Source organism: Athene cunicularia (genome assembly GCF_003259725.1).
Source record: "Athene cunicularia isolate RWA chromosome 21 unlocalized genomic scaffold, athCun1 chr21_part1, whole genome shotgun sequence".
Lineage (NCBI taxonomy): Eukaryota > Metazoa > Chordata > Aves > Strigiformes > Strigidae > Athene > Athene cunicularia.
The window spans coordinates 4,678,701-4,689,857 of NW_020799127.1; the positions used below are offsets into that span (position 1 = coordinate 4,678,701).

General features: G+C 45.6%; 1 protein-coding gene across 1 annotated transcript; it reads left to right on the forward strand.

Moving 5' to 3' along the window:
• Positions 1–526: 526 nt before the first annotated feature.
• On the forward strand, positions 527–10,612 carry ENO1 (enolase 1). Its single transcript, XM_026862825.1, has 11 exons — positions 527–657; positions 1,966–2,061; positions 4,617–4,675; positions 5,556–5,625; positions 5,819–5,952; positions 6,078–6,300; positions 8,017–8,214; positions 8,474–8,675; positions 9,031–9,139; positions 9,575–9,633; positions 10,139–10,612. The coding sequence occupies exons 1-11, from the start codon at positions 573–575 to the stop codon at positions 10,206–10,208; spliced, it is 1,305 nt and encodes a 434-aa protein (XP_026718626.1). The 5' UTR covers positions 527–572; the 3' UTR covers positions 10,209–10,612.
• Positions 10,613–11,157: the final 545 nt, after the last annotated feature.

Below are 11,157 nucleotides of genomic sequence, written 5' to 3' on the forward strand. Positions count from 1 at the left end.
AGGGTCAGTAGCCTAACAGAAGTGTCTCCATGCCAATGCATGCAGTGTGGGTAATGGAACAGGAGGAGCTGGAAGCCCCTGTGTACATGGAGTGGAAAGCTGTGACCTAATTGCTGTCACTGAAACTTGGTGGGATGATCCACACAACTAGAGTGCTGCCATCAATGGCTATAAACTTCAGGAGAGATGGGCAAGGAAAGAGGTGTAGGGGTTGACCCTTTTTGTGTTTTTTGGTTTTTTTTTAAAACCCAAACCAAAAAGAAAGATTGATTGCACAGAGCTGTGTTTGAATAATATTGATGAACATGTTGAAACTGAAAGTTCTAAACTGACAGAGGGTAGATTTAGTTTGGATATAAGGAATTTTTTGATGATGAGACACTGGCACAGGTTGTCCAGAGAAGTGGTGGCTGCTCCTTCCCTGGAAGAGTTCAAAGTCAGGCTGGATGGAGCTTAATGAGCAACCTGGTCTAGTGAAAGATGTCCCTGTCCATGGCAGGGGGTGTGAACTAGATGATCTTTAAGGTTCCTTCCAACCCATTAATGCTGAACTCTTCTTTCAGGTGTCAAAGATGTCCATTCTTAGGATCCATGCCCGTGAAATCCTTGACTCACGTGGGAATCCCACTGTTGAGGTAGACCTCTATACCAACAAAGGTGCGTCCTTACCTGTAGATGTTTGTGTCTTGCATCCGATAGAACTGAAGAGGCAGTCAAAAGTATACAAACTGTCCTGTTCTAGCAGTGGATTTGTGCTTGCTCTTTCCTCCATCCATATAACATGTTGCTGAGCTTGCTGTGGGACTTGAAGGACAAACCTAGACCTCATTCTACTGGGATGAATTTGCTGAACTCAAGTCATTGGCCTGGACAGTGAAAGGGCTTCTTGAAGCATGCTGCTGGTTACAGACTAGGTTATGCAAGTGTTAATCCAAACCTGCCTTCTTCCTCTTGCCCCAAAATAGCACTTGCAGACTTGGAGTTAACAAGGCCTCCCTGTCTTTAAGCAACTGCTAATAGTCTTAGTTTTCAGTATGACTGCGCTTGAAGTTTAATTTGTGATTTGTCTAGCAGTCACTTTGTGTAATGGAAGTCTTCTGCTACAGAGCTCAATCTTGGGTAATGGTTTCTTCTCTGTGTAAGTACTCAGGCATGACTAAACTTGTCTAATTGGGTTTTCACATATAACATCTTATATTTTTAATTATTGTAGGACTTTCCCTTGGTTTGTTAGTTGTTCATCCCACATCTGATAGGATCTGACAAAGGCATTGTGCAAACACATACCAGTGTGGTTTGGTGGAATGAGCAAACACAATAGCTGTAATACACTAACTAAATAGCTGATCTTTCTGCCTCAAAAGATTAATGCAGTCATTTAATGAGATTACCCCTACTAAGCTCTTTGCTGTAGTGGGATAAGGGAAAGACTGGAGACTGGCATCTTGAACCACCGGCAGAACAGACTCAGTGTACTGATTTGCTTAAAGTTCAGCATCCTTGGCTGGAGGAATGGGCTGTCTGGGTGGCTGTGCTGTTGTCGGAAGAGCTCAGAACTTGTATTAACAAAATAGGCGTCTTAATTGTCCCTTTTATGCCTTATCTTAGAAGAATTTAAGAGCTTGGCTGTTAGACTGAGCTCAAAAGTAGATTCAGTGAGTAAAGCCACCTTTTTGGAAGGGAAATGGATGACTTCTGAGCTTACTCCTCCACTGTGCATTTCAAGTGCTTAAGTGAGTCATCTTGCTGTTGATCGGTGTGAGGGAGTCACTGATGAATTGGTGATGCTGTGAAGGAGCAGAAAGTGCTCTCAGCGTCACTGTATAAATAAGCAGAGATGTGGTTTAGAGATTAACTCTCCCACCTTCAGGGATGGAAGTGTGCACTGGGTTGGAATGATAAATGGGTGGAAAACATTTTGTGGCCTTGAATGTTCCAAGACAGTTCTTTTTCTGTTGTGAACAGGTCTGTTCAGAGCTGCTGTTCCCAGCGGTGCCTCAACTGGAATCTACGAAGCTCTGGAGCTTCGTGACAATGACAAGACACGCTACCTGGGGAAAGGTAAACTGGAATTTTGGCCCGTTACAGTGGCTGTGTTGCTGCATATGTTTATGCCAGATTGTAGCACAGGACACATGTAGCAGAGTCCATATTCTGTACAAGATGTGGCAATTAAGCAAAAGCCATGGAGATTAGCAGTGAGATGGCAGCAGTGCACACCACACATGGGCCGTCTGGCTGGGGCAGAGATAAAGCCCAGACTGCTGGACTTGCCATGGAATGGTGTGGAGAGTGACTGCCTTCAGCAGTGCAGCTCTGTCGTGGAAATCCCGGTGCTTCCGTAGGTGGGTACGTGGAGCTCAGGCATGCCAGAGAGGTGATACTGTCTCTAGTACAGTATGCCCAAACACCCTTTGTTACGCCACTGTTGCCCTGCTTGTTGGTGCATGTCAATACAGAGCGCTTTAGTAGCGTGTCGTAAGAGCAGCTGAACTACCTGCTCCAAAAGGCTCGGTGATACTGCAGCTAGTCACAGGATCTCCTCATAGATCAAACTTCCAAAGAACTGCTAAATGCATCTGCTCTGGCACTACAGACTCCTTAGAATCCAGCATGTTAAATCCTGAACCCAAGGTTTACGCCGACTGCTGACTACAGCCAACACTCAGCTTTACAGTGTAATCATGGAAGATGCTTTTGTTTGACTGTGTAATAGCTAAAGCCACTTAACATTTTGTCTGTCACTACAGGTATCCAGGATACTTAAGTTTGTGCTGTTGGCGTAATGTTTTAGTTGCCTGGGGACTGATTGTGTGTTCTGGAAGGAAATTAAACACAGCAGTCACTGGACTGGCTTGGGAATAAGTGTGGGGGAAAATGAATAGCCATGTACAAGATGTCGTTACCTAATAAACATCCTAATAATTCTTACGACTACTCTGAGAGCTTGGACAGTCAGGACTCCTTTTTAGCTTGCTGTTGTACAGGCATTGGTGATGTCTTTCAGGTGTATGCAATCTACTTAACTTTTGGCTGGGAGAGAGAATTTCTTGTCTTCAAACTTCTGCCAGTCTGGCAAAAGGAAGCTGAAGTATTTTGTGCCTACTAAGAAAGAGTAGTTAGTGAGTAATTACTGACTTGAACTTGGAGAGCTTTGAGAATATTCATGGTTGTTACTACACAGAATAAATTTATAGATGACTGAATATCCCAAAGAGCTGAAGAGCTTGTGCTGTCTACCTTGGGCACTTTTACTTGAGGAGAGTGAATGTGTATTTGCCTCGGTGTGCTAAATATGTGTGCTTAGACCTGTTAAATCTGATCCTACAGGCAGCTCTTTTTGTGGCATTTAACTGGACAGTAGCCTGAGCTTCTACAACAGGCTATCACAGCTGAAGGGTTTTGTCAGCTGGGGAATAACATGAGTTATGAAAAACTAATCACCAGATGAGATGAGTTGCAGATAGCTGGTAGGTCTTTTGTAATATAAATCTGCAGACTTAGACCATTTAAAAGGCAATTGATGTGGTTCAGGGCGCACTTAATGAGCATTCACCAGTTCTGAAGCGCTTAGGTCTTTGGTAATCTTGAAACACTACACAGGGATGACAGTATTACTTAGGCTAATACTGGTAGCTGGCTAATGGTCTCTGCTTAGGGGAAGGAAGCAAGTTCATACTGGAACTGCTGGTTTATGCAATGGTGTATCCACATAGACTAGAAGGGCGGTGCTGTGTGCTTGTGTTATTGCCTGTCTGAAGCCAGGAGCAGACAATCAATCAATTTCTGTGCCTGCATCCAGGTACAGAGGCTTTGTATCAAGTGTAAAATGTGTTAGGGTGATGCTTTAGCAACGGTACAAAGTAAGAGCAGGTAGTGAAATGCCTGAGCTGCTGCATGATTAACTTCTGGGAAAACCTTTTTCTTTCCCTGTACTCATCCATTCTCTGAATGGATAGGGGTAGCCTATCCTAACTCCTTTTCTAAATGCTGTCATTTGTCCACCTGAAGTTTGGGTCCACGGTGGTGTTTGCAGTAGTACAGAAACCTGGTTGGAAGGACCAAACACAGCCCTGCTGGCTGCTGCAGAGTTTCCTCTACCCTTTGAACCTTTTTGTTTCTAGTCTGCTGCTCAGTATCAGGCACTTGCTGACTTGTGGGTCTGTTTACCTATTTGTGTCCTTTTCTTTCTCTTGCATGACTGCCTGTGTTTTTGGCTGTGGGTCTTCATCTCTTCCTTGATTCTCTTGTCCATTTCGCTTCTGTCAGGTGTATCCAGAGCTGTTAAATATGTTAACGAGTTCCTGGGGACAGCATTGAGTACACAGGTAATGGATGTGCTTTTAGTGCAACCTTGTCACTTGGATGAATTTCTCCAGTGCATGGTCTTGCAAGCTAACATTGCAGCAGGCATTCCTAGACAATGCTTACTTCATGCAACTTCGATTCAATCAAGATGACCTCTATAAGTGTTCAGATTTGGCTGTAAGCTCAGGTTGGATTGGGGTTTGAATAGCATGAGGTGGTATTCTCGAGATGATTGTTACTGAGATCACCTACTAATGCCTGCGTAACCAGTGTGGTTGACCAGTGTCTGATTTGCTTGTTCCTTCTAGGTGTCTCAAAAGCTGTTGAGCACATCAATAAAACAATTGCACCCGCACTGATTAGCAAGGTAGGAGCAATCTGTCTTCTGCTAACATCAGCTAATGCCAGTCCAGCGTGTCCTAACTGATGGGTTGTCTCTCTAGAGGCAGTTACAGGAGTTGTATTACAATGGGGGGGGTGTTAGCCTGTGTATTGAAGTGCATGTGAACAAACGGGCCTACAGCAATTGCTTTACTTAATGACTGCATATCTAACACTTAATCAGAACGATCTCTAGCAGCCTAGTGTTGACATGTGCAGAAATCCTTAAGTACCTGGGAACTCTAGTGCACAGTTCAGATAGAAGCTGCTTTATGCTTAAAAGGGTGACTGAGTGATCAGGAGGGACTGGGTTTTATCCAGGCTGGCTAATTTGGAAGGGAATCTCAGGGGATCTTAGTGAAGTCTGCTTGGGTGTGAGATTCCTGTGCATTTTGTGGGCACTAAGCCCTAGCTGGAAAGGACGGTGCAAAACTAAGTGGTAGTGCATGAAGCGATTGATTGCACGTTCTCAGTGACAAACATGATAGACTAAGCTACAAGTGGGTGTATGTGGTGAGCAAGCTGGGCATCTTTGAGCTTGTGCTAAAGGGGTGGGGGGCATAAACTGGGATGTCTCCTGTGCTGGGCAGGTCCATGTCAGGGAGTCAAGGTACACGATAGCCTTACAGCTCTGAATGGGAAGAACAAAACAAGCTTTTGATGTGTCTAACTTATCTGTCAGCTTTGGTCTGCTTGAAGGGACCAGAAGATGCCGTGGGTGTGATAATGACAAGGACTAGGCTCTTCAACTCTTGGTAGTTGCCCTTAAGCTAGTCTTGGTGCCTGTCAGGGAAATAATGCAGTGGGTAGGTGAGTTTGTAGAGCCATGTTTGGTGTCAAGCAGTGCTTTGCTTGCTTCTCTGCAGAATGTCAACGTTGTGGATCAAGAGAAAATTGACAAACTGATGCTGGAAATGGATGGATCGGAGAACAAATGTAAGTGGACTTTGTGTTGCAGTGAGGTGTGAAAAGATGAAGATCAGTTTATAGAATTCTAGCTCACCTTATCAGAAACCATGGGCAGTGCATGGCATGTGTTGTGCACTTCCATAACTAAGACTGTGGTGCTTGTATTGCTGTCTCTTGATGAAGATATAACGTTTCTGTAAACAATTTCTTCCTATTTCAGCCAAATTTGGTGCCAATGCCATCTTGGGTGTATCTCTGGCTGTATGCAAAGCTGGTGCTGCTGAGAAGGGTGTCCCCTTGTACCGTCACATTGCTGACCTTGCTGGAAATGCAGAAGTCATTCTTCCAGTTCCTGTAAGTCTCTAGCTAAAGACTTGATCTGGTGGTCTTGAATTAAGTTTTCTAGAGAATGAAGAGTTATCAAATGCTGTTACCAATTTACCCTGAAACATTCTAACTTTTTTTTTGGTTACTCCAAGGCTTTCAATGTGATCAACGGTGGCTCCCATGCAGGCAATAAGCTGGCTATGCAGGAGTTCATGATCCTCCCAGTGGGTGCTGACAGTTTCAAGGAGGCAATGCGCATTGGTGCAGAGGTGTATCACAATCTAAAGAATGTAATCAAGGAGAAGTATGGCAAGGATGCAACCAACGTGGGTGATGAGGGTGGCTTTGCCCCCAACATCCTGGAAAATAAAGAAGGTAAGAATGAGCTGGGTGTGGGAGGAGGAGCTTGTAACTGTTAGCCAGAGAAAGAATCCTAGAATCCTAGAATGGTTTGTGTTGGAAGGGACCTTAAAGATCCTCTGTTCCCAGTGCTCTGCCACAGACAGGGACACCTTCCACTAGACCAGGTTTCTCAAAGCCCCGTCCAACCTGGCCCTGTCTGAAGACCATACCTGTTCTGTAAGAATGGGAAGCAGGACCAGTAGGTTGTAGGACTTGCTGCTGTTTGTTGGCAAGCTTGTAAAGGTGAGAAGAGCAGCAAAGATGCTGTACCGGTTGGTCCAGTGTAGGAGCACAAAGCTCGTTCCTTGGGCATCAGTTTATGCAGCTTGACAGGATGGCTTTGACTTCAGTGGCTCGTGGCTGTTTCATTCCTGTAGCAGCTTAAGGGACTCGTACCCCTTCCAGCTGAAAAGTGGTGTGGGAATGTCTGCGTGCATTGCAGGCTTCACAGAAGGCTGTAGACAAAGCTTAAGTTGTTTTTCTGCTGACAAATGGAGGAAGATAGTTTGGACTATGCCTGGTAATGTGTGGGAGTGCATGAAGGCTTGCCTGGGAAGTCGAGGCATTTGCTGCTTCCACAGCCAAACAGTTCTGTCCAGAAACTTGTGGGGGAGGGAAGCAGTTTGTCTTGTGGGAAGTGAATTACCTGTTTCTACAAAAACTGTATGAGAAGAGTTGTTTTTCTGCCTCTCTTGCAGAAATGGAGCTCAGTAGAATACTAGAATTCTTAAGTTGCTTGTTACTTTGAAGCTGTTAGTTATATTATTGTTGAAGGTGGCCACTGAACTGCATTGCCTTTTCTGTCACTGAAGATACTGAGCCAGCACCAGAAATTGGGGCATTTCCAAATCCCACAGTTGTGTGCAGCTCTTGCTAGGTTTGTACCCTGGCAGACACGGATGAAGATGACCTTGAATGACTATTATTGTCCAAGGAATTTGTGTTGCTGGCAGCAGCTGCTTTTGTAGTTTGTACTACATTAACATGTTGGTTTTCTTCCTTTTAAAAAAAGCAAACAACCCAACAAAAACCTGCCCAAAGCTACTTGATTTAAGTTTCCACTGTAAATAGCCTGGCTGACCCAGCTGCTGGCTTGGAGGTAGGGGTGATTGGACAATCTTCCTGGTCATGACCATACCGAATTCTGCTGCTTGGACTCTGCCAAACAGGGTAACATAGTGGGTAATATCCATAGACTCCAACTGAGTAGTTCTGTTCCCTCTTCTGCATATAAATGTGCAAGTGGAGAGCAGGTAGATGCAAAGAGAGGGTGCCCTGTGCAGAGGCAGGCTGTGTATCACGTTGCCTGTCAGCGTTTGGATGCTTTCATGGTCAGCACCTGATCTGGAGCTAAAAGGGATTAAAGTGCAGTCCCTGCTTCCTGCCCACATGCATAAAGCTGAAAGAGGATGTAGTATGTAGTATTAAGCTTTCTGGGCTGATATGTAGTCCTGCCTGAAGAGATTATGAATCCCATAATGGTGTCTCAGGGGCATTAACAAGCTAAAAGAAGTATTAATGTCTTGTTCCAGTCTCAGTTCAGAAGTGGGTGATTTTAAGACCCTTTTCTGTGGCCTTTGTGCTTTCCCTAGGGGGTAATGGAGATTTGGCAAGTGAATGTACCGTTGTGGGTAAATGACTAGCTTTTAAGGTGTGTTGGGAACTCAGAAATACTTTGCCATGTTTCAGCTCTGGAGTTGCTGAAGACTGCTATCAGCAAGGCTGGCTACTCTGAGAAGGTGGTCATTGGCATGGATGTGGCTGCCTCCGAGTTCTACCGTGACGGAAAGTATGACCTGGACTTCAAATCCCCTGATGATCCCAGCAGATACATATCTCCTGATCAGCTGGCTGACCTGTACAAGGGCTTTGTCAAGAACTACCCTGGTAAGTTGTTTGTCAACAAGAAGCACTGTGGTAGTGGTGAACAGGGGTTGATTGCTGAAGGGAGGAGCTAGGATGCAGCCTCCCTTACAAGAGGGATCAAGAGCACACCAAGCAGCTAGCCTGCTAGCTAGGAGGCTTAGGAATATTCTCTGCAGTGGGTAGTACTTGGCTGCAGCACTTGAGTGCCACTGTTTTCAAACAAGACCTTTCAGAGTGGCGTTATGATAAATAGAGCACTGCCCCTTGTGTCCCTCTACAGTGGTGTCCATCGAAGACCCGTTTGACCAGGATGACTGGGCTGCCTGGAAGAAGTTCACTGCCAGTGCTGGTATCCAGGTGGTGGGTGATGATCTGACTGTGACCAATCCAAAGCGGATTGCCAAGGCTGTGGAGGAGAAAGCCTGCAACTGCCTCCTCCTTAAGGTCAACCAGATTGGTTCTGTGACAGAGTCCCTGCAAGCGTAAGTTCTCCCCTCTTGGCCTATGAGGGAGGGGGACTGCCCAACTGAGGGACATGAGCGTACAGACCAGAGCTAGGGGGATAGGGATCTGTTGATGGAGCATCTGTGGGGAGAGTGGTTGTTAACTAACAGAAGTAAACCTGTACCTCTGGTCTTGAAATCCTATAGGCACCTCTAACAACTTCTCTGGGTCTAAGCATGTGTAAAAGCAGCTCTTTATCATGGCGTTGTCACGTGATCCAAAGCCTACCGTGTACCAAAGGGCAGGTCTGCCTTCCCAAAGGGAGGATCACTCGAGCAAAGGCTGCTAAGCAAGTGGGGATGGTCTGAGGCCTTATCTGTTCATCTCTTCTAGCTGCAAGCTCGCCCAGTCCAATGGCTGGGGTGTGATGGTGAGTCATCGCTCTGGAGAAACAGAAGACACTTTCATTGCTGATCTGGTAGTTGGTCTCTGCACTGGCCAGGTGGGTGTCTGTACCTGCTGTAGTGTCCCTCTTGGATGGGATAATGGGGTGGTGAAGCCTTTCTGCACAGTAGATGGGTTCTGCTCTGACTTAAGGCATGCATGTTTGTTGTTCCTGTATAGAGGAAGCTGATTTGTCCAAGGGGAGTGTGACAAGGGAACATGTTACCTTACATAAACTCACCTTTTAACCGGTAATTTAAAAAAACTTGGTTAACTCCAGTGGATGTATTGGGATTTTCTGCTACTGTAGTTGTTGGCAAACACACACACTTGCTCCCAAGACCTACTCTCTCTGAGTATACATTTACCTTGAATCCAATACTGAAATCTTGTGATTTTGCTTGTTACTCAACAGAATAGAGTGGTCTTGTGTTGGTATCTGTGGCCTTATATCTGTTATATTTCCTTACCAACTTTCTGATTTCCATTTCAGATCAAAACCGGTGCCCCTTGCCGATCTGAGCGTCTAGCCAAGTACAACCAGCTGCTGAGGTGAGATTCGCAGGGAAAAGAGCTGAAGGTTAAGCCTGACATAAACTGGATGCTCCACTAATGTGTTTGGGGCACAGCTTGGTCTTCTGCATCTCAGAAACACGCTGTGGCTTAGGGACATAAACTGACCCTGGCAGAGGTGCTTTTGGGCTGGCGCTGTGCTTGCGGAGCTGACTGAGGTGAAGGATGAGTTAGATGGGCAGTGTCTGTATGGGACACTCTGGAGGGGAACATCATACAAAGCATCCTCTGACACTAGACATCACACATTGTCTCTCTGTCTGCATGATGCTGTTGCCTTGGGCAAGTGTTTAACATTTTGGGGTGAAGCTAGGCAGATGAGTGATGGTGACCAGTGTGGTTAATGTGTGTAACTGAAGTTGCTTGGTGGGAACTGGCTTGTGACTCTGTGGTATCTTCAGTACCAGGTAGATAAGGTGATTTAGTGTAATGCCTGAATTCTGTGCTGTCTGCTGACACCAGCACTTTCTTCCCTTTCCCTCAGAATCGAAGAAGAGCTTGGCGGCAAGGCCCGTTTTGCTGGAAGGAACTTCAGGAACCCGTGTATCCACTAAGCTGTGTGGATGAGTCAACCCCTGTTCTGGTTTAAAGCACTAGTCATCTACTTAGATCACAATTACCTGTACTAGAAAGATAAGGGCAGCTGAAGGAAAAAGACCAGTTTGCAGGTCCTCTTCCCCCTAGTTGATTCCTTCACCTAGTGTTTTCACCAACTCCAAGCTGTTACTTGTAATGCTCTACTGCTTCCATAGAACAGTCCCTGGTGGGGGGTTTCTGTGTGTTAAACACCCTCTGGGACCATGACCTTGTGACTCTGGGCATAAACACTTAATTCCTTTCTCTGCCTGTTTGGCCTTCAATGTTTGGAGCTGTGTGACTTGCAGTGCAGCAAGAGGTACCTGCAAACAGAAATAGTAGTGTTTTTACATGTGTTAAATAAAAGCATCAAACAACCCAATGAAGTGTGGCTTTGAGTTACTTTGGGGGAGTCTGAGGAGCAGAGGGACCTACCTCTGCATAACCATAACCTTGTTTTAGAGCTGTTTTGCAGGGAATGAGTTGCACTGCTGTTGCTGTGGGGTGGACTTAGGTTGCTTTGTAACAAATAAGACTCTATGTGCCTGCTGCCAAGAGGTGGCTTTCGAGGATGTGTTTAGTCGTTTGGAAGGGGGCCTGAGAATAGGCTTGAACACCTAGATCGGTTGTGATCCTGCAGGGGAAGAAAAAAGCTCAGAGGTCTGTCTTCCTTTATCAAAGATGAGGTGTATCCTGATGACATGTGCTGTGATTAACCTTTTTATTGTGGACCATTGCAGATACCTGCTTGTCAGTCTTGTCACAGTGTTACTGGAAAAGTTCAGCAATAGCCTTGGTGAGAGGTTGTTGACCATCTTGGGGGTGAATTTGTAACCTCATCTTGGATCTGTTTCTAGGAGGAGGTGAAGCTCAACGGGATATGAGTTGTGGAACAGGGCTGTTCCTGAGCCCCTGTGCTTTGCTAAT

Excerpts from the sequence above, each read along its gene's own strand:
- ENO1 (XM_026862825.1), top strand. The coding sequence starts at position 573 with ATGTCCATTCTTAGGATCCATGCCCGTGAAATCCTTGACTCACGTGGG. Across the intron at positions 8,676-9,030 it reads GTGACAGAGTCCCTGCAAGC|CTGCAAGCTCGCCCAGTCCA; the intron begins GTAAGTTCTCCC and ends CATCTCTTCTAG. Across the intron at positions 9,140-9,574 it reads TTGGTCTCTGCACTGGCCAG|ATCAAAACCGGTGCCCCTTG; the intron begins GTGGGTGTCTGT and ends TTTCCATTTCAG.